The sequence below is a fragment of the Podarcis cretensis genome (assembly GCF_951804945.1).
Source record: "Podarcis cretensis genome assembly, chromosome: 3".
Classification (NCBI taxonomy): Eukaryota; Metazoa; Chordata; class Lepidosauria; order Squamata; family Lacertidae; genus Podarcis; species Podarcis cretensis.
The window spans coordinates 106,573,115-106,597,202 of NC_137172.1; the positions used below are offsets into that span (position 1 = coordinate 106,573,115).

The 24,088-nt window shown below is 43.7% G+C and overlaps 1 protein-coding gene across 1 annotated transcript in view; it reads left to right on the forward strand.

The window, feature by feature from the left end:
- The first annotated feature begins 253 nt into the window (after positions 1–253).
- Positions 254–24,088, forward strand: part of SDC1 (syndecan 1) — a 35,806-nt gene continuing 11,971 nt past the window's right edge. The window contains exon 1 of the mRNA XM_079970171.1: positions 254–487. Within this exon, the coding sequence (XP_079826297.1) occupies positions 419–487 (69 nt within the window). The 5' untranslated portion in view covers positions 254–418. The remainder of the gene's footprint in view (positions 488–24,088) is intronic.

Below are 24,088 nucleotides of genomic sequence, written 5' to 3' on the forward strand. Positions count from 1 at the left end.
GTTCGAAGCCAAGGTCCGGCGACCCACGTGACCCGGCTGAAGGCGAGCGCGAGGCGGGAGAAAGAGAGAGAGAGAGAGAGAGAGAGAGAGAGAGAGAGAGAGAGAGAGAGAGAGAGAGAGAGAGACAGACAAGGGCGGGGAGGGGGAACCTCGGCGGGGCGAAGGAAGCTCTCCTTATGGTCCGAGCGGCAGGCAGGAGGGGGCGTGGCGGGCGGGCCGAGGGGCGGCGCCTGGGCTCTAGGTGAAGGTTAGATTTATATCAGAAGGCAGAAGAAGCTGGTCCTGCTCCGTCTCGGTGCGCTTTGGTTCCGCAGCCGCCGGTGGCGAGAAGGCAGCGAGGAAGCAGCAGCAGCAGCAGCAGCAGCAGCAGCCGAGGGTTTACCTGCCTTACCTACCTACCTCCTTACCTACCTTGGCGATGGCAAAGGCGGTCAGCGTGGCGCGGCTGCTGTGCGCTTTGGTCTTTTGCTCGCAGGCGCTCTCGGCGGTGAGTAGGCAGCGCGGGAGGCGAGCTGGAGCGCCGCCTGGGCTCCCCGGCCGGGACTGGGAGGCAGGGATGGTTGGCTCCACGTGGTCGGCGGAGAGAAAGCCCAGAGCTCCGGGGGGGACTCGGGGGGCACTTTCTTTTTCTCGCCTTCCCCGTCCTCCTCGTTCCCTTCTCTTGGCCTGAACTGGAGGGAAACGCGGGACCTCCCCCCGCCCCGCGCGCCTTTTCCTCCCTCTGCCCTGCTGCGCTCCCGCGCCTGGAAAGCGGTTCCAGCTGGTGTCTTGGGAATGGTGGAAACCCCGAAGCGCCTTTTCCCTCCTTCCTTACACATCCCCCCCCCCGCCTCCCGGTGCGCCCTCCCCTTTCAACAGGTTCTGGGGCGCAGAGCCCTCTCGGAAAGCCCAGCTTAGCGGGCTTCAAGACCAGCCTATTGTGTCGGCGGGGGGATCCCAGAGCCTGAAGGGTTTAATTCAAACCAGACCATGGAGGCTCATAACCTGATTGGAATTTTTCTCCCCTCCACCTCAAAGCGTCTCTCTCTCTCTCTGTGCCGCCCTGCTCCTTCTTTCCCCCTCCTCCTCGTCCCTCTCCACCTCCCTGCTCTTAGCCGGATATTTGCCTTGCTCTGGGAAGCGGCCGGCCCGCTTTGCTCCCTGGTTTTTGGTGGTTGTGTTTTTTTAACTCCGAAGGGCAGGTTGCAACTCGGCTACCTAAGCCAGGAGTTGGCACGCCTTGTCCCCCTTAAGGGCGGCTCTCCCGCTCTCCTCCTCCCCCTCCCCAAAATAGTTGTTCAATCATACTTTTTATTTTTTGGGTGTGCAGAAGTCCCGGGTTCTCACACAGGGGCTTCCAGCTGGAGAAGTAGCAAACAGGCACGGCGGGCTGTGCCGGTTCACACGTTACAAAGCTGCTCTGTGGGAGGTGACTCTGATGTGCCGTCATGGGTGGGGAAGTTGCGACATATGGTAATCCTACAGATGATGTGTGAAGGACTTGGATTTTTTTCACATGGGGGGGGGAGCAAGGGTTTCTGGAACTAAAGCAGATGGGTGCAAATGCACTTTTGCTAATTCATGCCCCTGTGAGAACTGAAAAGATGAGGTTGCTTTTGGAGTAGGGAGACTTCTTCCTATAAACTTGTGACGGCCTGGGGAAAAGAGCGCTGACGGAGCCACCACAATTACTTAGTCTTGCCAAGTAGATCTTGTGAGATGCTTTGCTGACCAAAGTCACACACACAACTTTCCTGCATTTCCCCAGCCATTTGACCTGAGCTACCATTGGCTTTGTTCCCAAGAGGTGCAGATGCCAAGGTTGCAGGTTTGATCTCTGTATGGGAGGGGTTGGACTAGAGGATCCTCAAGGGTCCCTTCCAACTGTACAATTTTGTTTGTCCTCATGACTGATGGTGGGGTAAAGGAAGAGCTTCTCCTTATTGAGATGCCTAGATCCTTAAGACGGATCTTGAATTTTGTTTCAAGGGTCCAAATAACAAGGGGCAGGGCTCTGGTTTTCAAAACGCCTGAAACAGCGGAACTGCTCAACACCCAAGCTTGAAGGCAGAACACTAATAGGTCTTCAAAGAGATTCTCTCTCCCCCCACCTTTTGCTTGCACAAGCAAGAATCTTCTCTTTTATGCTTAAATGAAGTAATTTTCCTCTTCCCCCTCCTTTCTAAGATGGTTTAATCAAATAGTTCAGGTACCAGCTGATAAAATGACACTTAAAACTAAATTGCAGACAGGATAGTTCTCAAGAACACTTCTTTTTCCTAGTGTTGGACAGGATTAAACTTAATAATTAACTTGGTCCCACTAGTTATAATCAAAAGAGGGCATAGGTAGTTTGTTGGGTACCTGCAACTTTCTGCACTGGCACCTCTCAGCAGATGTAATACTGTATGACTTTAGAATCTGTTGGCTTCTTTCCATGCCTCATGTGACTTTAAAAATCTATTTCTATGGCTTGTGCAGTTAAAGCCTGAAACATGGTTTTAAAAGCTTAAACAGACACCCCTATCTTCATAATACCTGTTGCTTGATGTTCCCTATCATGTGCCACTTGGCACCCCCTTTGCCTATTTACCTTGCACAGAGAATTGCATCATTAAAAAGTTTTAAAACGGCAGTATGTACTTTGAATTCAAGTTCCAGGCAAACATTCTGGATACTTGTACAGTTGCAGCAAAACTAAAGACAGAATTCTTTTGCGGCTATACAACCAAAGCAAAATAATGAGTTGCCTGCTTTGAAAATTACAACCACAGAACATTAGTCTGTAAGTGAAAACAGACCGTATTCAAACTCTAGAACCTATAATAAATTTCAATACTATCTTTTTCCCCCTCTGAGCACTGCACCAGCAGATGTCGCCACTGAATAATCAATGCCCGTCTTCTATCTGCCACTCCCATAGCGTCTACCTTAACAAATCTGGAAATTCACATGTTCGTACTTTTAAAGCATGTCTGTGCCCCGTGCAAAATTTAATTTGTTTCACTTGTAGAATCTTAAAATTGATCTGTACCATTGCTCAACGAAGGCAGTACGTACTGTAAAGAGAGAAAGAGAGAGAGAGTTTGGTGTGTGTACTCTACTGACCTGCATGCAATAAAACAGAGCCAACGGTTGAGCACTGCTGGTGCAAATTTCCGTCTGAACATGACTCAGTGTAGGTGAGATCACATTTCTGCTTCTGCCATGGGTGGTGGCAGTGGCAAGGAAAGTGCCTGTCTAGCAGGCCTTTTTTGATGTGGTGAATGGGCTTTTAATTACCTAGCTAAGAAAGTGTTGCTTCGACAGTCTTGGAAGTCTGCTGTGTCAGTTTTGCGCGGTTCAGGCAGAATTAGGCATCATAATGAGGAATCTGGAGCACTGTCTTTTCCATATGTGCTGTGTCACTTTTGACTGAGGATGTGAGCAAGCTGCTTGGAGAAGTGTGGTCAACCACCCTTGACCTGCATTCTTGTCATCTTAGAGCTAGCTGATGGAGAGTGACTGTTTGAGTCTAGGTAAAGGTAAAGGGACCCCTGACCATTAGGTCCATTCCGCGAACCAGAGCAGTGCACAGAAACGCCGTTTACCTTCCCGCCGGAGTGGTACCTATTTATCTACTTGCACTTTGACGTGCTTTCGAACTGCTAGGTTGGCAGGAGCAGGGAATGAGCAACGGGAGCTCACCCCATCGCAGGGATTCAAACCGCCGACCTTCTGATCAGCAAGTCCTAGGCTCAGTGGTTTAACCCACAGAGCCACCCGCATTTGGGTCTAGAGGGTGATTAATGCATTATTGCAAGAATGGTAGAGTGGGTAGGGATAGTGGGTCTTTTCCTTGAGCTGTTCCTTACCCCGTCCACACGTGTCACACAGTGGCGACTGTCCCCTTTGTGGTGGCAGCCCGCCTTTGGGTATGCTTTGAGGAAACTGATTATCTTGGCCCATTTCAATTTAGTTTCTGACCTGGTCATGGCACTGCAACTGCTCTGGTTGATAATATTTGTTGGAACAGAGATGGAGGAGTGTGACCTCGCTCCTTGTTCTTGACCTTCTTGAATGGTACTGAGAGGTGGGTGAAGCTGCATTAATGTGGTTCAGGGCTCTTTTGAGAAAGTACGGTGGTTACGGGGAGGCCTGTTGTTCAGGGCAATGGGGATTGTCTTGTGACGTACTGCAGGGTTCCATCTAACCCTCTATGCTACATAACATGCCCACATGTTCCCCATGGGAGCTGGCATCAGATTTGCCATGTCAATCTATAGCTGGTTCATCAGCTTCGACTTCTTTTGAACTTCCCGCGAGATTATTGCAATAATGCTCTACATTGTTCGGCCCTTGAGGACGATGCAAAAAATTCAGTTGTTTCAAAACACTGCAGCCAGTTAACTGACCACAATCCCATTTTCAGCTCCTATAACCGGCTGCACTGGTTGGTTGCTACTTTGTTTCTGGGTCTAATTCAAGAGGTTTACATTGTTGAGAGCATAAATTCAATATGTTGACATTTAGAGCCTTAAATGACTTGTGTCCCAAATATCTGAAAAAATCACCTTCCTACCTTGATGTTTTGACACCTGAGATAAATATATATAAGATGCATTCTGTTGAAATCAGTTAAAACAGTTTGCAATAATAATGATGACGATGATGATGTGTTGTAACCCATTAGCCAGATGTTGTTGAACTGCAAGTCCGGTCATCCCTAACTGTTTGCTATGCTGGCTGGGGCTGAAGGGAGTTGGAATCAAATATCATCTTGCAATGCATTATACATAGGGCTACCTCTGAAAACAGTGCAGAAACTTCAGCTGGTGGGAAATTCAGCAGCCGGGGAAAGATGGTTTGAGCATATTACTGTACATTGATCCTGGCCCAACTGCACTGGCTGCCAAATAGTTTCTGGACCCAATTCACAGTGTTGCTTTTGACCTGTAAAGTTCAAAAGGACCACCTCTCCCCATGCAAACTACGCAGACTTAGCAATCACCATCTGAGGCCCTTCTTTGTGTGCTTCCTCCATGAGAGATCCAGAAGGTGGCAACACGAGCAAGTGCCTTTTCTGCAACGGCTCTTTGTTTGTGCCATGCTGTTCCCAGGGAGGCCCACCTGGCACCTTCTTTAGACACCAGGCAAAAACGTTTCTCTTCAACCAGGCGTTCAGCTGATTAACATTCTATGGCTTTTAAAATGTGTTGTGGGAGGGAGGTTATTGGTTTATTTTTGTTACGTATTTTACATTCTCATTTTGCATCTTTCTGTTGTGAATAACCCTGGGATCTTGGGGTGACGGGCAGTATACAAATTTAATAAATAATAATTATAATTATAATAACACCACCTGGAAGGCAACAGGGCTGGTTGTGTTAATTGATCCCTCTGTTTGCCATTTTGGCAGGTTGCATGAAATTTCTCTCTGCTGATCTGGCAGAGCAGGGTTCATTCACGCATGCAACTCATGACTCAGCGGAGCAGGCCATCGTGATAAGAACACACACATGTTAACTATCTCTAAGGTCCATTGGTGCCAGTACTATTTACTTCAAGTTAGAGGTAATAAATCTGGAGTCTTGCTGTGCATATTAGGGGACGGTGTCACCAAACTGCTTCAAGGGTTAAACTCTTGGATTGTAGAATGCACATCTGGAACAAGTTCATCTGTCGGTGCTCTGCTTATGTGTGCTGCACATGGCAAGTGAATAATTACTTAGCAACCTTTTAGCTAGACTTGACTCATTTACAAATCATCCCCACTGTAAGTCGTCTAGTTTCAACTCTGGTTAGGCTTTATACGTGCTTTATCAAAGAGCAGGGTATGATTTGCTGAAAACTTATGGAGGCTCCTTGAATCTGATCCTACTTCTCACAGGAAGAGTCACGCCCACAGAAAGTTGACTTTCTCCTGCCTATACAAGTGGAGAGATACCTGGCAAAAGGTCTTGATAAAAGTACTGGAGGTTTAGTTGCTGCAGACACTTCAGACTCACTCAGTGTTGGGCAACAAACTTACCTCATTTATTTACTGAGGGAGATAATCCACCAGTCTGTTCTTCCTTGTATGTTGTTTATATGTAAAATGGCATATCTTTAAAATATCTTTAAAATACAGTACGTATGCCAGGATTTTGGGCTCTGAATGATCTTTCCTGGGATCAATCAATATCTCTCTCATTTATATTTGCATTTAAACATTCCCACACTAAAATCCTTACTTGCTGCCAAGCAAGTCCATTGATTTCTCCAGTGAAGTTCCTTTCCTGTAGAGTGACCTTGTTAAGAGTTGGGTTGTAAAAAAAATAAAATGGGAATTGGCTGTGATTCTTTCTCCCCCTTTTTGCCTGCATTCTGAGCTTTGTGGTGGTTTGAGTAAAGGTGAATTTAAACAGCAAGGAAAGGTGATATTTTTTTAGTGGCACCATTACCTGGGTATTGGGTGTGGAGGAGGCCTCTATAGACTTTGATCCATCTCTTCTACCCTTTGGTCCAGTCGTGACCGACTCTGGGGTTGCGGCGCTCATCTCGTTTATTGGCCGAGGGAGCCGGCATACAGCTTCCGGGTCATGTGGCCAGCATGACTAAGCCCCTTCTGGCAAACCAGAGCTTCTACCCTTACGCAGGCCTATATAGCCTTTCCTCCTATTTCACTTTAACACATAATTTCAGCTGTAGTGGTGACTCGACATTTTATGACCCAACTACAGTGGATGCTCAGGTTGTGAACGTGATCCCTGTGGCATGCATGTTCACAACCCGCACCAGTGCGTCTGTGCACCCACGGGTTGCGATTCGGCACTTATACACTTATACGCAAAGCACGATTTAGCGCTTCTGCGCATGTGCGACCGCTGAAACCCGGATGTAACCCTTTCCGTTACTTCCGGGTTTCGGCGGTCCGAACGCAACCTGAACCATCTGTAACCTGAGGTATTACTGTATACAGACTGAGTAGTTTACTGTTATTTGAAACTGAAAGACTCCTTACTGCTGCAACCTTAATGATTCTTCTCATCTGAAATGGTTAGATCTGTTTTACCTGGGGGTCAACCAAGAAATCCAGTACAGTATTGCTTCCTTATGGACAGAAGAGACAAAGCAGTAAAGCTCTACCATTTTGGTAGAGAGGGAAACTGCCCTGGTGCTCTCCAGATGCAGAATGACAGCTTCTACTATCCCTGACCAGGGTGGATTCGATTTAAATCAAATTGATTTAAATCACTAGTCAGAAAGACTTTATTTATTTATTTATTTATTTATTTATTTATTTTTACAGAAAGACTCGTTCTTGCTGGCATAATCTTAATATTTACAACCAGATGAAGGTTTCATTTTTGGAATAATAAATTTTCAGAGTAGTTTTTACAGTTATATCCAAAAAATACTGATTTGGTTATACTATTAGAAATACATAGATAATTATGAAATTATTATGAGGTTTAATAAGTTAATTGTTTATATTTGGACAACTTTTCTGCTGTACTTTATTGAAAGGAGAAAAATAATTATTTCCTTAATAACAATGTAAACAATTTATTTAACTAAAACAATAACATAGCATGTGTATCCATGTTTGTTAACTGATGTGGTTAAATGATTTTTTTTAAACCTTAGATTCAGTTTTGGCACACATGAAAAACTTAAAACAAATCCTTATTTCTTGATGAATAGCCTTTGGATTATAATGTAACTTAAATAGAAAACGATCTTTAGAAAGATTTTTCCTCCAAAAGCATTTTATTTTTAAAATCCGATTTAAATAAAAATAATAATCCATTTTTTTAAAAAAAAATCTGATTTAAATAAAAAATATCTTTTAATAATAATAATCATTGATTTTTATCCGCCCTGTTCCTGACCATTGACCCTGCTGTCTGAGGCTGATGGCAGTGGTAGCCCAAAACATATGGATCATGCCACATTTCAGAAGGCTTGTCTAGAGGAACTGGATGAGCTCTTAACGATTCCATTGCTTTAAAGGAATGGGGCTAGCTAGTTTCAAGCAGCAGGAGGCGAATTTCTCTTGATTTTAGAAGTAGTTGATGTGCTCTAAAATCCAACTAGAAAATTTCAGCAAGCAATTGTAGCCAGTAACTCGCAAGACTTTACCTTAGCCTCTTGAGATTTCAGGTGGTGGGCATTTTTCTGGGAAATGCTAGCTCTGAATGGGCAGAGAATTTATGGAGAGACATTTAATCTCCCCTCCATCCACTCACTGAATGGTTCAGCCCAGTGTCAGCTGCATCATGTACAGCTGCTGACTCTGAGTTGCGTCTTATTTGGGAAGTTCTTAGGAGCTCTGAGGGTAGAGAGAGCTCTCTGGCATCCGAGCACTCAGTAATGACTCCTGTCTCAATAGCTTTCATCCAACATGGAACTCTTTGTCCACTTATAATTGTTGCCAGTAACATTTGCACCCAGGGGACAAATGTTGCATCTAGAGGACAAAGCTGTGGTTGCTCAGTCTGCTGCTTAGCTTGGAAGATGGATACGAACGAACAGAGAAGCAACTCAAAAGAGTTTGCATAGCATTGCTCTGCTGCAACCTCTCCAGTCTGAGGATTGGTGCTGAGAAACGATGGGTGTGTGTGTGTGAATATTTTATAGATTTCTAAGACTTTTCATTCTGACATTTAACTCATTGTTTATGTTCAGAGGTTGCCTCTTGTCACCAGCGGCCACCACAACTCTGATTGCAGTGCGTATAAATTATGAATGAACGGCCCCTCCTTGGAAGAATGTGTCAAATCCATATGGGGGGGGGGGAAATGAACGCTTGAACCCTTGACCCTAGCTGCACAATTCTGTATCTGTAACTGATAACTTACTTGCTGGCCTTATTCAACTTTAGTTTCTTTTAAACATTGCATTGAAGTACGTATAATCTGTGGGTGCACCTGAGAAATTGAGTTGAATAATAATAATAAATTTATTATTTACACCCCATCCATCTGGCTGAGTTTCCCCAACCACTCTGGGCGGCTCCCAATTGAGTGTTAAAAACAATACAGCATTAAATATTAAAAACTTCCCTAAACAGGGCTGCCTTCAGATGTCTTTTAAAAATAGGATAGCTGCTTATTTCCTTGACCTCTGATGGGAGGGCATTCCACAGGGCAGGTGCCACTACCGAGAAGGCCCTATGTCTGGTTCCCTGTAACCTCACTTGGGAACCGCCAGAAGGCCCTCAGTGCTGGATCTCAGTGTCCGGGCTGAACGATGGGGGTGGAGACGCTCCTTCATGTATACAGGACCGAGGCCGTTTGATTGAAGCCAGTATGAGTTACCTTTGATTTAGGGGAGATCACTGCATAATAAACAGGACTTCTGAAAATCTGCATGAATGTAATAGTGCATTGGAGAACATACTGCAAGGCTTGTCCACCAGCTTCAGTAGGATATTAAAGGTATCTCTAGTAAACAGTACTCCAGTCCACAGTGATTCAGAAGCAGGAAGGGGAGAACTTGAAAACACCCCAGCAACTTCTCTTTCTTTCTTTCTTTCTTTCTTTCTTTCTTTCTTTCTTTCTTTCTAAAGGTTCCTGTGTGGAATGTGGGTTCGATAAATGATCAGATTGGCTATTCCCCTGTCTTCATGCCTCCTCAAAATTACCCCAATTCTCTGCACTCTCAAGAAATGAACTTTTTCTTAATTCTTCAAACCTTACAACTCCAAATTCTTCAAACCTTCCTCCTTATTTTGCCACAGTGCAATTGCAAACTTATAACAGCATAAAACCTTTTTAGCAGTTGTAGAAATGGCAGTGGGTTTGCACTTCTGCAACTTTCATGCTCGTTTAAAGGTTAATTTCCCAAGGGTTACAGACGGAGCCTAACTCGGTCAACAGTTAATTAGAGAAGAGATCGAAGCTGCTTAACTTAATTGGGAAAATAGTAGTTTAGGGAGTTCTGCACACTTGACATAATTCTGAGCCTTCATATTTGCACCTGTCAGTGTATTATATTGTATTTGTGTGGTTAGCAACATGCCTGGCTGATTAAATGGTAGCACACTCATGCTGTTGTGTAGCCCAGGGTTTCCCAAACTTGCATCTCTAGCTATTTTTGGACTACAAGCCTACCATCCTGAGCTAGCAGGACCAGTGGTCAGGGATGATGGGAACTGTAGTCCAAAAACAGCTGGAGACCCCAGTTTGGGAAACCCTGGCATCTTAAAGACTAGCTGATTGTATTGTGGCATAAAAGCTTTGTGAACTAGAGTCTGCTTCATCAGATGTGCATGTGTGAAGTGTTGTCTTCAGTTGCAGGCATACAACTGTAAGGGATGAAGGGAGATTTAAGTTGCAAGCAGTAGGACCAGAGGGAGCTTAAGGCATGAAGTACAGATAATGATAATTCAATCAGAACTAGAATGTGTTCCTGGAAAAAAAGGTCAGTGTCCTTTTGCGACAGCAGTGGCTAACTAGCAAATCAGTCAGCTTGGGATTGTCTTTGGTGGGAGGTGAAACAGTTGCCTTTATACAGACTCAAATAAATACAATTCAACTTTGCAATTTTTCGCTGGTGTCTCCCTTTGAAATAAATTACTTTGTTCAGCTATGGTCCCCCTTAAGATCAGTAGCAAAAATTCTCTCCTAGTCTATGATATGTTATTTCTGATTTGTGTTCATGGATTCTTTTGTATAGAGACTAACCTGTTGTCCTGTGCAGAACACAAAAGGACACTGCTGGCAGGTGACCTAAACAGAAGTTGGTGAAAGGAACAGTTCAATTGATGAATGCACACTTTTAATTTAATGATTCTCTTAATAATATCACTGTCTGCCTGGCAAGCAGGCCCAAATTTTCTGAAGCGTGTGTGGTCTTGCATAGCGTAACCCAAGTGCCTCAGAACGATAGATAAAGGGTTACTTGGAGCTTGAAACACAAACACCAGCATGTACTTGGTGTCTTCCAGCCAACAAAATGGCATCATAAAATAATTACATCTCTTCATATGACAGTGTGGTAGAAACGTACCAATCTAACAAGGGAAGAGATGGTGCTAGCTTTTGTGTTCCCCTGTGAAGTTGTGTAATTTGTGGATTGGATTAGCCTTTCTGTTACCTTGAGACTGTGCAAGACTAAAACTCTTGAGAAATCTCAGTATGGTAAGCAGAGAATGGGAGTTTCCTGTCCTGTGTAGATGGCCTTCATGCAGGCTTGAGGTACAAAACGTTTTTAGTACTATCATAAGGAGCCTGATTTTAGTAGTTGGAGTCCCAGAGCTCCGTGTTCTCCAAACATACCTCATAGTTAAAAGCAAATGTTGTAGGCTGTTGGCTAGGAATGAAGTTTAGCTCGGATTTGCACCTAGGGTGAACTGGTTGCAAGACTTCAATCGCCCAAACTTTATTTTCTCAAATGCTCAAAATTTGAGCTTTTGGGAAAGGAAATCCAGCAGTGTATCTAAACTTTTTATCTCCTGAGATTTATTTCAGCCTGGATGTTGCTCCATATTTATGCATTTGTTTGCATTCTGTTTTTCCATCTTACAAGCCACCCTGGGGATGCTGACTTGCGCTGAAGGCTTTTATTAAAACAGTTTGATGGTTTGGTAACATGGGAAGAGAAAGGCCGCTGTCAATTACAGTCGAAGCTAACTAACTTCCTGGTTCAAACATGGTGGCTATATGAATCATGGCTTAGCTAATCCTACTCCCTGTCCATTTTTAATACATAGGGAGGAGAAGAAAGCAACTCTGCCTGAATGCTTATGAATCTTCTAACTCCTTTATAGTCCCATATAGATGAAGAGTCTGTCCAAAATACTGTGTGCAGCTAACACCAATGCATGCTGCTTAGAAGAAGAAGAGGAGTTTGGATTTGATATCCCGCTTTATCACTACCCTAAGGAGTCTCAAAGTGGCTAACATTCTCCTTTCCTTTTGTCCCCTACGACAAACACTCTGTGAGGTGAGTGGGGCTGAGAGACTTCAAAGAAGTGTGACTAGCCTAAGGTCACCCAGCAGCTGCATGTGGAGGAACGGAGACGCGAACCTGGTTCACCAGATTACGAGTCTACCGCTCTTAACCACTACGCCACACTGGCTCTCATTATAAGGGTTTGCCCCATCCTGTTTTGATGGAGTGAACTCCTACGTGGACTTGCACCTACATAGTCTCCCATTAAAAAGTGTGATCTCCATCTGTTCTTCCTCAAAACTGGAAAGCAAAAAGAAAAAGTATTAGGGGTATGGTTTCTCCCCCCCCCCTTTCCAGGAAACAATGTTTGATAGCTTCTAATAGATGGAGTCTGATTAGTGAAAAGCACAAGAGCGGTGACTTCTGTTTTTTTAAAAAAATAATATTTATTACTTTTAAAACTTACAAAAAGGAAAGAGAAGAAAAGAGACAAAAATAAAAAAAACAAGAAAAGGAAAAAAACAATACAATACAATATATAAACAATACAAAACACAACATTAACCTAAACAAAACAAAACAAAACAAAAACAATTTAAAAACATACATTATACCATTTCAGTAGTCTATCTTTCATACCCTTGTTTCATCGACCTCCTCTCACCTCCCTTTTTGTATTCCACTTCTATTAATTGTTTCAGCAATTCCTTTCCATCTTTCTCTATTTTCTGTCATATAAATATCTTAACTTATTTTTACCCTTATTTTCCATTAATACTATAATGCTTATTTATGCTTAACTCCTTATAACATTTCAGCTAAAGCCATAAGATTTCATTCCAACATTTTTCTAACACTCAGTAATTTTACAATATTTCTATTTCTGAAAATAAACTTTAAAACTTTTTCCAATCTTCTTCCACCATCTCTTCTCCCTGGTCTCGGATACTGCCAGTCATTCGTCAATTCCAAATAGTCCATCAACCTGGTGATCTTCTGTCCGAGGCTCTTAACTCTTTTCCAAGTCCCTTCTGCAGATCTTCTTCATATTTATACATGCACTTTACTTTGTCTTCTACTGATCTTGTTCTTATTTTCCTTCCTTTGATACTGAAGAGCAGATCTCGGGGAAGCTCCAACCTAGCAATGCTTTTATTCCTTCTCGACAGGTCAACCAAATCTCCATGGTTAAATCTAAAATCCATAAGGTATTTCAGGACATGTTTCAAAATTCCTCCAAATCCAAAGGCCCCCACAGCTCCAATCTCCTCACGACCCAAGTCCAAATCCCAAAAGTCAGTAAATCCCTGCATGAAGGGATCTATCCAACTTTCCTTCTCCAGTCCAGGCAGGGCTCCGATCCTCAAAATCTGACTTTTTCTAAATTCAATCATAAAAGGCTTCAACTTATAGTACTCAATTTGCCTCTGTAAGTCTGGGGCTAAGCACGGTGACTTCTGAAACCACCTCTTTTTTGCTTGCTGTGACTGAGCACAATGCCAATGCAGTTCTTATTTTCTTATAAGGAGGGGAAATACTTGGGAATATTGTGTGAACCGTCGAGAAGTAAAGCATATACTTCTGACTACCCTAGTCTAGACCCTTCCATTGGTATTTGCCTTTGTGTGACAAGGTAGTGTGACTCTTTAGCATATTGCACAGCCAAAGCATATAGACTGAGACATAAAATTGGGGGAGGGCACTCAAATGCAATCAGTAAAGCTTCACAGAGCATCCTTTATCATGCTTCCTTAGTAATATGAAATGCTTACAGGAGCAAAAAATAAATTAGTAGTTGTCTTTAAAATTTGATATGGGGTATCTTGAGAATTTGTCAGGATTAAAGTCTTGCAAACGAAACATTGGTCATGAAAGCACCATTTTAGTCCAAAGTTTAGGCTACTGTACTGAGCAAACTGATAATACCAGTTTCTACCAATAACCGAAAATCAGCTCTAGGCTGCAACACTCCCACAGTTGGAACTGCCAGGCATTGTGGGAGTTCAGCTGATCTAGTTTGGCATGAGATAATGCCTAAGGGGCTATTGGATGATCTAAACATTGTCTAGCAGGCAGTGCCTGTTCTTTTCTGATCTAAGGCCTGTTTAGACTCGATGGTGAAGCACCTTCTGGCTTCTAGGAACCTTTTAGCTAACCTGGCATAGAGGCGTTCAACACATTTGATGGGAAATGATTGATAAGAGGCCCTGCACTCTACAAATTCATCTGACAAAGCAGATTAATCTATGAGCGTTCTAGCTGCAAGAGAGGAGTCTAAGGTGACACTAGTCCTTGTTATTGGGAAGTTCTCCTGCACAGTATAAAACTATTGATGCCATTACAAGTTTTGGACATGGGGAAGCTACTTGATTAGATATCAAAAAGTGCAGCTATCCCATGCCATCTTAACTGTTAGTAAATGATAAGGGAGCTCTCAAGAGGACCTTCCACATTTACCAAGTTGTACTTGAAGGGTCATTATAGGTTTTTCTCTGAAGAGCCTCGCAGCCAGCTTTTTTCATTGGTTTTCTTCCCTGGAGAAAACACTTTTGTACAAAGGTGGGTGGGATTTCCAGCAAAGTGGGGAGGATTCATTGCTCAAAGCTGGATGACAGTGCAATCCTCTACATGTCCTCTTGGAAGTAAGTGTCCCTGAATTCCATGGAACTTGCTCCCAGGTAAGCTATGCACAGATTTGGAGACCAATCCCCCCGCCCAATCCTTTCTTACCCTACAGCTCTTGCCATCTCAAGCTTAACATGGTTTTTATTATTATTTAATGTCTGGGTATTCTGCTAATATTGCACCTTGTGAAATGTGAATGCAAGAATATATAGTGTTGAAAGGCAGGAGTAAGCTTTGCTGAAAAGGGCAGCGTAGTGTTCTAGTGGTGAGCTATTCAGTTTTGCAACACCGCTTCAAAGACTGTTGGCTCCATAAGGGTAATAGGATATATGGTGGCTAACAGGATAGAAGAGTCTCCTAACTGGTTTCCACAGGTGAGAGTGCATGACCTCTTGTTTGCCTGAAAATGCAGATATTGACCATAGATATCTGTAATACATGGAGGTTGCATTATAAAAAAGTGTGGGGGGAATAGCACTGAAAACTTGCCTTTTGTAGATTGCCTCAAGTGATTTGTAGGCTGACACATATTCCTGCTCAAAACGCCATGCATGCTCCAGAAGTAAATTCCATTGAATTCCATGGTATTTTCTTACGAATAAACAAGCATGCATAGGCTTGTCCTGTTGAGGGAATGGAAATGATGGGGAGTGAAACTTCACATGCACATTCATTCCCGACTTTTGTAGTATTTTAGATTTACTTGGTTTGTGGTTATTCCTCTCCCCCCCCCCCTTTAAAAAAACGCTATCTGAATAGATTCCCCATGTGATAGCAGAAATTTCAGTAATATCACAGAGAAAAGAACCTAGTTTGCAATTTCATACCAAACACTGGGCCAAACTAGCGATGATATAAGAGTTCTTATCATCTGTCATGATTTTTTAACAGCTGCTGATTCCCTCCCCCCAAATTGGAACTGTGAGGAGAGTTTCAACCTCCCACATCTGTTTTCCAATGGGGACAATTTTAAGCCAGGAAAACATGAGGGGTGAATTATTAACACTCAACACACACAGCCCCATCCTTACATGTTAATTTAATGATATACAATGCTAACTGCAGATACTGCATATCACAGGTATTTATATTTGGAAAAACCCATCATCAATTTAGACAACAGAAACAAGTATATTTACCAATGCGGTGCTTGGGTATAATGGATGTCTTTTTAAAATGAAATAAATCATGCCCCATAGTTGCATGAAGGCTGCATTCTATGGGTAACCTAGAAGAGGATGAGGGATTATAGTTAAGGATATTTGAGATTTAGATTCACGTCCCTAATCACCAATAGCGGAGAGTATTGAATGTTATTTCAAGTTTGTCTCCTTTAGTATTTTTGTCAGTTCCTGCAATTGTAGCTGCCTCAATCCCAAATTTGGCCTCTTATGTTTTGGTTGCATCTGAAATTCCCAATTCTCAACCCCACCCTTCAATTGAGAAGCTTAGAGGAACAATGAATGTTGTACTCTTCTCTGCACTAAATTGAGGGCTTTACTCAATGAACTGTGGCTTAAAATGGCATGCTGAGGCATGACTAAATACACAATAGTCCTTCACAATGGAACTCATTTTTTATATACCTTAAGTCTATCAAAATGTCTTTTGACTCAAGGTTAAAACTAATTCAAGAGAAAATTGGCCTACATACTCAATCAGCACCATGTTTAATTAAATTCAGGAGGGGCGTGTGAGTGAGTAGATGAGAATCTGTTTCAGACAGCCAGTCTGCAAGTGTCCAAAAAGTAATAAAAGTTTACATTGGCAACACTTTGTATACTACCTGCTTTTTGCTCCGACTAACTGATTAGAATATCACATATGCGAGCTCTCAGAACAAGCATTGATGCCAAGCATGAAACCTATGCATGCAGCATCCTGAAGGTACTATCAGTGATACAAGGCAACGTCTTGTATATCATCTGAATCACTCCTCTAGCATTTGAGTAACATTGCAGTTTGAAAGCTAAGTTGCATGCTAGACACTGAAATCTAAACCAGCCAGAAGCTCCAGACATGTTTGTAGACTGAATAAAACAGATGGTATCTTATTGAGGGAGGGCCTAAGGAGTAGCTTATTATTTTGATGAGTTTCCCTAGGACCCTTGTATTGCAAGGCTTTGTATCCCAGTCCTATGCACTGTGCATGGCTAAAACTGGAATTTGCTGCCATAATTGTATGACTGTAAGGTAAAGGGACCATTAGGTCCAGTCGTGACCGAATCTGGGGTTGCGGCACTCATCTCACTTTATTGGCCAAGGGAGTACAGCTTCCAAGGCATGTGGCCAGCATGACTAAGCTGCTTCTGGCGAACCAGAGCAGTGCACAGAAATGCCATTTACCTTCCTGCCAGAGCGGTACCTATTTATCTACTTGCACTTTGACGTGCTTTTGAACTGCTAGGTTGACAGGAGCAGGGAGCGAGCAACGGGAGCTCACCCCGTCACGGGGATTTGAACTGCCGGCCTTCTGATCGGCAAGTCGTAGGCTTAGTGGTTTAACCCACAGCGCCACCCGTGTCCCTTTGACTGTAAAAGGGGGTTAAACATGTTCATGGAGGATGAGGTTATGTTCTTTCTGCCTCCAGTGTCAGAGGCAGCATGCCTCTGAATACCAGTTCCTGGGAATAACAAGTGAGGGAAAATGGTGCTGCGTATAGACCTAGGACCTAGGTTGGGGTCTTCCTATTCAGGTACCTGTTTGGCCACTGTGAGAATAGGATGTTGGACTTGATGGGTCTTTGGCAAGACTCTTCTTATGTTCCTCACTGTGCTAGCAAATATGACCCAAACCTCTTCTCTCTGGTTCTCTTATAACCAGTTCAGATGCCATTAGCATATATGTGAAGTTAGGATTTTTATTTTTGCATCCCAATGTACATCGCTTCACACTTGCTTACACTGAACAGTGTTTACTGTTTTTATTTCCCAATTCATCCAGTTTGGAGAGTTCCTTTTGCAACTGCTTTACTTCTGTGCAGTTGGCCAGATTCTACATAAACTCACATGCTCCCTTGCTATCCTCTATCTAGGCAATCGAAAATAATGTATAAGAGTTATGGACACATTCGAGCCAAAAAAACAAAGTGCTTAAGTGTGTGAAGCAAGGCAAGTGAGGAATCTGGCCTGGAGAGAGACTCAAGGGTCAGACAGAGGCCCAGAAGGCTTAATTGAGGCCCGGGGGTAATTAAAAGGGATCCCAAATCCAGATCCTTGGGGGGCTCCAATTTCTCCATCCCTCCATTTTGAGAACTGTCAGCTTTTTCCTGTTTCTTAACCTGGTCCATAAGACCACCTGCCCTATCTTCCCATAACTGCTAAGCTCACTAAGGAGTCTCTGATGAAGACTTTGTCAGAAGCTTGTTGAAAATTCAAGTACACAAACGAAATAAAATCAGAAATCAAATTCAAGCAAAAAGGTAGCAGAAGAATTCGGAATTCCAGTGTGAGAGTTGTCTAATGCCTGGCCAAATGTTCTCTTCGTGCCCCAAAACCTGGAATGGTGCAGTAGAAAACTCCTAGTAAGGGAATTCCATAGACAAGGTGCCACGACTGAAAAAGGTTGTTCTGGTTGCCACCCGCATTACTTCTGATGGCAGGGGACTTGGAGAGTCTCCAGAATATAATCTTAATGCACAGGTAAAACACACCTAAACATTAGGAAGAACTTCCTGACAGTAAGAGCTGTTCGACAGTGGAATTTGCTGCCAAGGAGTGTGGTGGAGTCTCCTTCTTTGGAGGTCTTTAAGCAGAGGCTTGACAACCATATGTCAGGAGTGCTCTGATGGTGTTTCCTGCTTGGCAGGGGGTTGGACTCAATGGCCCTTGTGGTCTCTTCCAACTCTATGATTCTATGATTCTAGGTAGAATTGTGCAAGAGGAGGAGGGTTTTTAGTATCCAGGCCACATACAGATGCGCTCAGCTTATCCATTGTTTTGCAGGTCAGATCTGTTTCTACCATAAGCATGACGGTGCCACATCAAGCTTGCAGAAGGTGGCTCCTTGTGAAATTGTTAGTTCCGGAGCCTTAGTTGTAAGCCTTGGAGGTTGCTTGTGGAATACAGCAGCAGAAGGCCCTTTGCCTACGTAAACAGGTCCCTTGACTGCTCAGTGCCATGCAGCTGGCTCTGCTGTGCTCAGATCAGAGATAACCTTCACAGCTCAGCAGGCCTCACAGAGCTGAAAGATAAGAGCATGTGGGTGTGTTTGTGTCTTCATCTGTGAGGTCTGATGCGAAAGACATCTGTATATGCTTTGTTAAGTAGAAAGGAATCAGCCATCAACTCTGCTGGGAGGAGTCTTAAGTAAAAAAAAAAAATAGGTTAGCTTGATGGGCTTAATGTGCTTTTCCAACCACAGGGGATAAGTGCAGCTTGTGATCACCCTTTCAGCTCTGTCATAAAATTTGCTGCAAACCCTTAGCCAGTTTCGGTGTCTTTCTGCTTCAGCCCTTGCTTTCTAAAAGTTGAATAAATGCTAGCCTAATCACCTCTGGGGTGGTGAAAGGGATTACTTATGTAATAAGTGGAGATGGCTGAGTGTTCACATACTACTTTTTGTAAGATTATGCCCCTAGTGATGTCTCTGTCATCCTTTTACTCTAATTGAGTTTGTGTTAACTATCGGCCTTGATCCTCAGGTCACTGAGGGGTAATTTTGTGGCGATTACTAATGCACTTCCTGTGAGCCAAAGAGTCTGTCTGGTCCTTGGCATAATGGGACTTGCGTGCCAAGCACAAAAAGGGGAGGGAGGTAGCAGAATTAAATATTTGGGCCTGACACGGGTCCAGGAGGCAAAAGCATCTGGTTGGTTGAAGGAGTAAGGGGACAAGTACTGTATTTTTCGCTCTATAAGACGCACCAGACCACAAGACGCACCTAGTTTTTGGAGGAGGAAAACAAGAAAAAAAATATTCTGAATCTCAGAAGCCAGAACAGCAAGAGGGATCGCTGTGCAGTGAAAGCAGCGATCCCTCTTGCTGTTCTGGCTTCTAGGATAGCTGTGCAGCCTGCATTCGCACACACATTTCCCCTTACTTTTTAGGAGGGAAAAAGTGAGTCTTATAGAGCAAAAAATATGGTAGGCTCAGTGGGTCCCCAGCTATTGTTGGACCACAACTCTCGTCATCCCTGACCACTGGTTCTGCTAGCTAGGGATGATGGGAATTGTGGTCCAACAACAGCTGGGGAAACGCTAGGCTAAATCGTGCATGGGCAGACCTCAGGCTTGTCAGATACACTTATAATAGAACCACGAGAGCGAAGTGCAAAGGAAATGCAGTTTGGCTTTAAAGATCAGGGTGCCTCTGAACACATTCTTGAGTCTAGAGTTTTGCTTTCAGTACCAGAATTTAACTGAGGTCAGCGTCCACATCATGCATTTAAAACATTATTGTACCGCTTCAGCAGTCATTGAGAATCCAGGGGATTGTAGTGCAAGGATGCTGAATCACAGTGGTACCTCAGGTTAAGTACTTAATTTGTTTCAGTGGTCTGTTCTTAACCTGAAACTGTTCTTAACCTGAAGCACCACTTTAGCTAATGGGGCCTCCTGCTGCCACCACACCGCCGGAGCACCATTTCTGTTCTCATCCTGAAGCAAAGTTCTTAACCCGAGGTAATATTTCTGGGATAGCGGAGTCTGTAACCTGAAGCGTATGTAACCTGAGGTACCACTGTATAGCTCTGTGAAGTCAACAGCCTCAACAAAGTGCAGTTCCCTGGATTCTTTGGGAAGAAGAGATGACTGTTAGGTCACACTCACAACATACATTTAAAGCACTAAGTTGAGCTCCCAGCTATTTCACCTGTCCCCTCCTCCTTAGCTTCCTTCATATTGGAAGCCTACTTTAGGGAAAAGTACTTTTGTTGCTGCTGTTAAAACCCCTTGCTGACCTACTGGAAATCATGCAGAGATCCATCAGTAGATCTGCCCCTACCCCCTGGGTTGAATAGGCAATGATAAAGAGTAAATAAATGTCTCTGATTCAGGTGAAGGAAAAACTCCAAACAACGGCAAGATTTCATTTCTTGGGTGTGTAATACCTGTAAAGCCTGGCCTACACTAGAAGCAGGTGGTAGAAGACAAGGGCTTCAGATTGCAGGCAGGAATCCTGTGTGTATTATGGTACCCCATTATTATTCTAATATTACAATTACCACCCATCCTTCAGCCTGAGGTCCCGGAGTGGGTTGCAGCAATTAAAACATGGTTAAGCACGGTAAACACAACCCTGCCCAAAACCAAGTATAGCAAGAAGAGGAGGACTATCCCAGCCCACTTCTTGCTGTGCCAGTTTTCTACTTGCATGGAATCTTTTATGCAAGGGAGCATTTGAAAACCACGACCGTCCCACCTGCAGTCTGAAGTGGTATGCTACCATCTCTTGTGCCATTTTGTAGCCTTTGTAAATCATGACTCAACTCTTGTTTGAAATGCTTAACTGTCTTTTCCCTTTCTGGTCATACAAGCTCAGCAGGAGAGAGCAGTACTTGCTGTGAAGTTACAAAAAAACCCTAATATATTTTATTGATGACTATATTGGGTTAAATTCAGTTTCCGCCATCACTTTGCACATTATGTGGAATAGGCTATGCTACCTATTATTCCATTCATTCTTGGCTTGTGTTCAGGAGAAACTGGGAGGTCCATCAATGTCTTGGTATACGTTTCTCAAAGAGCAGAACTTTTTTTAATGACTTTTGCTTCATTTTAGAAGATCATTTGCGAGGGTTGGGGCGCAGGGAGGTACTTAAATGCCACAGCTTCCAGAGGAACGAGTTATAATATGCCAAGTCCTTTCTTTGAGCTTTTCGAACACCCCAAATGGAGGTCTGCATAAGGAAATGGCACCTTTTAAAACTGTCTTTTTAAATGTACAGCTCCATCCTGCTGAAGCCAAGGACTAGTATATGGTGCTTCCTTAACTGTAAGTAGGAACAGATGTCTGTAAAAGGGGGAAATACTGTATGCCCACTGTAGAGCACTGGCAGTAGAGCACTGGCACTGTAGAGTTGGCTGGCGGACTTAGAACAGAGATGTGTAAAATAGTCACACTCCTGGTCACCTGTGGTGAGTAAGAATTGTGTCCAGGTGACCAGACAGGGAAGCTTTATGAGGAATGCATGTCTTCACCTCTCCCTAAGTCCTTGGAACCAGATACAACTGAAGCTGGTATCTGTGGCCATGTGGGCTAGTTGAGATTCTTGGGAGCTAGTAACTTGAAACTTACTGTATTTTTCACTCCATTGGACGCAGTTTTCCCCCTCCAAAAATTGAGGAGAAATGTGTGTGCATCCTATGGGGAGAATGCAGGCTTGTGCCATAGCTGCGCACAACCCCTCCGGCATGGAGAGGCTGCACGGGGCTATGGCTTCTTTAGCCCTGCGCAGCCTCTCCCGGCAGGGAGGGATTGCGCGGGGCTAAAGAGGAAGCCAAAGCAGCCAGCGGGATCCATCCCGCTCGCTGCCTTGGCTTGTTCCATAGCCGCACACAACCCCTCCGGCAGGGAGAGGTTGTGTGCAGCCTGTATGCTGCTCTTTGGGGCTGGGGGGAAAAAAGATATTTTTTTATTGATTTCCCCGTCTAAAAACTAGGTGCACCCTATGGTCCGGTGCGCCCTATGGTGCGAAAAATACGGTATTAACAAAGCTGTCATAATGTGTCCACCATGACATCCATCTATAACCTGCTCTGAACTGTAACTATCAGTGTCGGAAACTTAAGATATATAAGCTAGGTGCCAAAATGGCTCCTTAAACCGAGGGTAGTCACCAAAACAGAATGTCTAGTTGCCATTTTGGGGCAAGGCAGCTCTAAAGTCTTATTTTTCAAATGATGGACTGACTGTGATTGATTCTCATTTAAACATTTGGCTAGTTCAGATAAAATATCACTGATAGAATTCTACAGAGTGGGGTATTAAGTGTGTGAAAACAGTCCAGATCCAATGATCTGGTGCCTGGCTAATTTCAAACACTGGTAACTATTCTCAGGTTCCCAGGATAAAATATTGTTGACGTGCAACTAGCATAAGGATAGGTCCTGGTTGGACCAAACTGGGTACAGTGGTGCCCCGCAAGACGAATGCCTCGCAAGACGAAAAACCCGCTAGACGAAAGGGTTTTCCGTTTTGGAGGTGCTTCACAAAACAAATTTCCTATGGGCTTGCTTCGCAAGACGAAAATGTCTTGCGAGTTTTTCCGACTTTTTTTCCCCTTTCCCCCCCTTTTTCTAAGCAGCTAAGCCGCTTAGCTGCTTATCCGCAAAGCCGCTAAAAGCCGCTAATAGCGCTCATCCGCTAAGCCGTCAATGGGCTTGCTTCGCAAGACGAAAAAACCACTAGACGAAGAGAATCGCGGAACGGATTCTTTTCGTCTTGCGAGGCACCACTGTACTCAAATAAGTGAAAACATTTTTTAATTTTTCAAAGGGAAGAGTGCAGTGCCTGGGAAATGGTGAGCTTCCAAGTATTCGTTAGTGGTACAATGAACTACACCAGTGTCTTGGTGAACAATCCCATGTTTGCAAATAGTTGGAGTGCTCCTACTTGGCTTTTAACTTTGGATGACCTGGCACACTCTTGACACTTGTGATCTCAACAGTCCATCTTGCCACCAGCCATGCGGACTGTGCAACCACCAGAATTATAGTATGTGGAAATGTCCCAAGGAAAAGGGTGGCTGCTCTCTTGTTTCTTGTGGACAAAGTGTGGGCTAACCTGCCTCTTCCGACATACTTTTTGCCATACTATAATTGTGCTGTGCCATCTTGACCTATATAGTATCTTAATGGTGTATATAAAAGCTATGGCTTTAATGTACTGTTGGGAGAAATGGTGAATTATCCCAGTAAATTGCTTTTTAAAGTGTTTCCCTCTCACCTTTGAATGAAAGGAATGGAGATAGCTCTGTCGGTAGAGCATGAGGCTCTTAATCTCAGGGCTGTGGGTTCAAACCCCATGTTCGGCAAAAGATTCTTGTGTTGTAAGACTTGATGATGCTCGTGGTCCCTTCCAATGCTATAATTTTATGATTCCATGAATGGAAAACCTCATTGCATCAGCTTTGCTTACTCCTGGCTCATGCTTCCTGTTTTTTGCAGTAAGTGGTGAGGTAAATCCTTCAGGTGGGAAATAATCTAGATTTAAAGTCATGGCCAAAGCTTGACTAGGAGGATGTGGGTGTTGTCTGAACATCCTAATCTGTCACCTTGATGGGCTTTGCTCAAAAGATGCTGTATCTGCCAATAGATCTCCTGATATCAAGTGTCCAGGCTTACCTTGCTGTGTCTGAGAGAGATAGCAATGAGTCAGCATGGAAACTGCCCGGTGTCTCCCTCTCAAGGACAACCTCCTGTCTGGATCAGACACCTGCTAAAATGTTATTCACGTGGGAGGCAAGTCTAGCAGTGTCACAGCAAAGCAGGCAAGGACAGCACAGTACAGTGGTACCTTGGTTCTCAAACTTAATCCGTACCAGAAGTCTGTTCCAAAACCAGGACGCATGTTCCCATAGAAAGTAATGCAAAATGGATTAATCCGTTCCAGACTTTTAAAAACAACCCCTAAAACAGCAATTTAACGTGGATTTTTACTTTCTAACGAGACCATTGAGCAATAA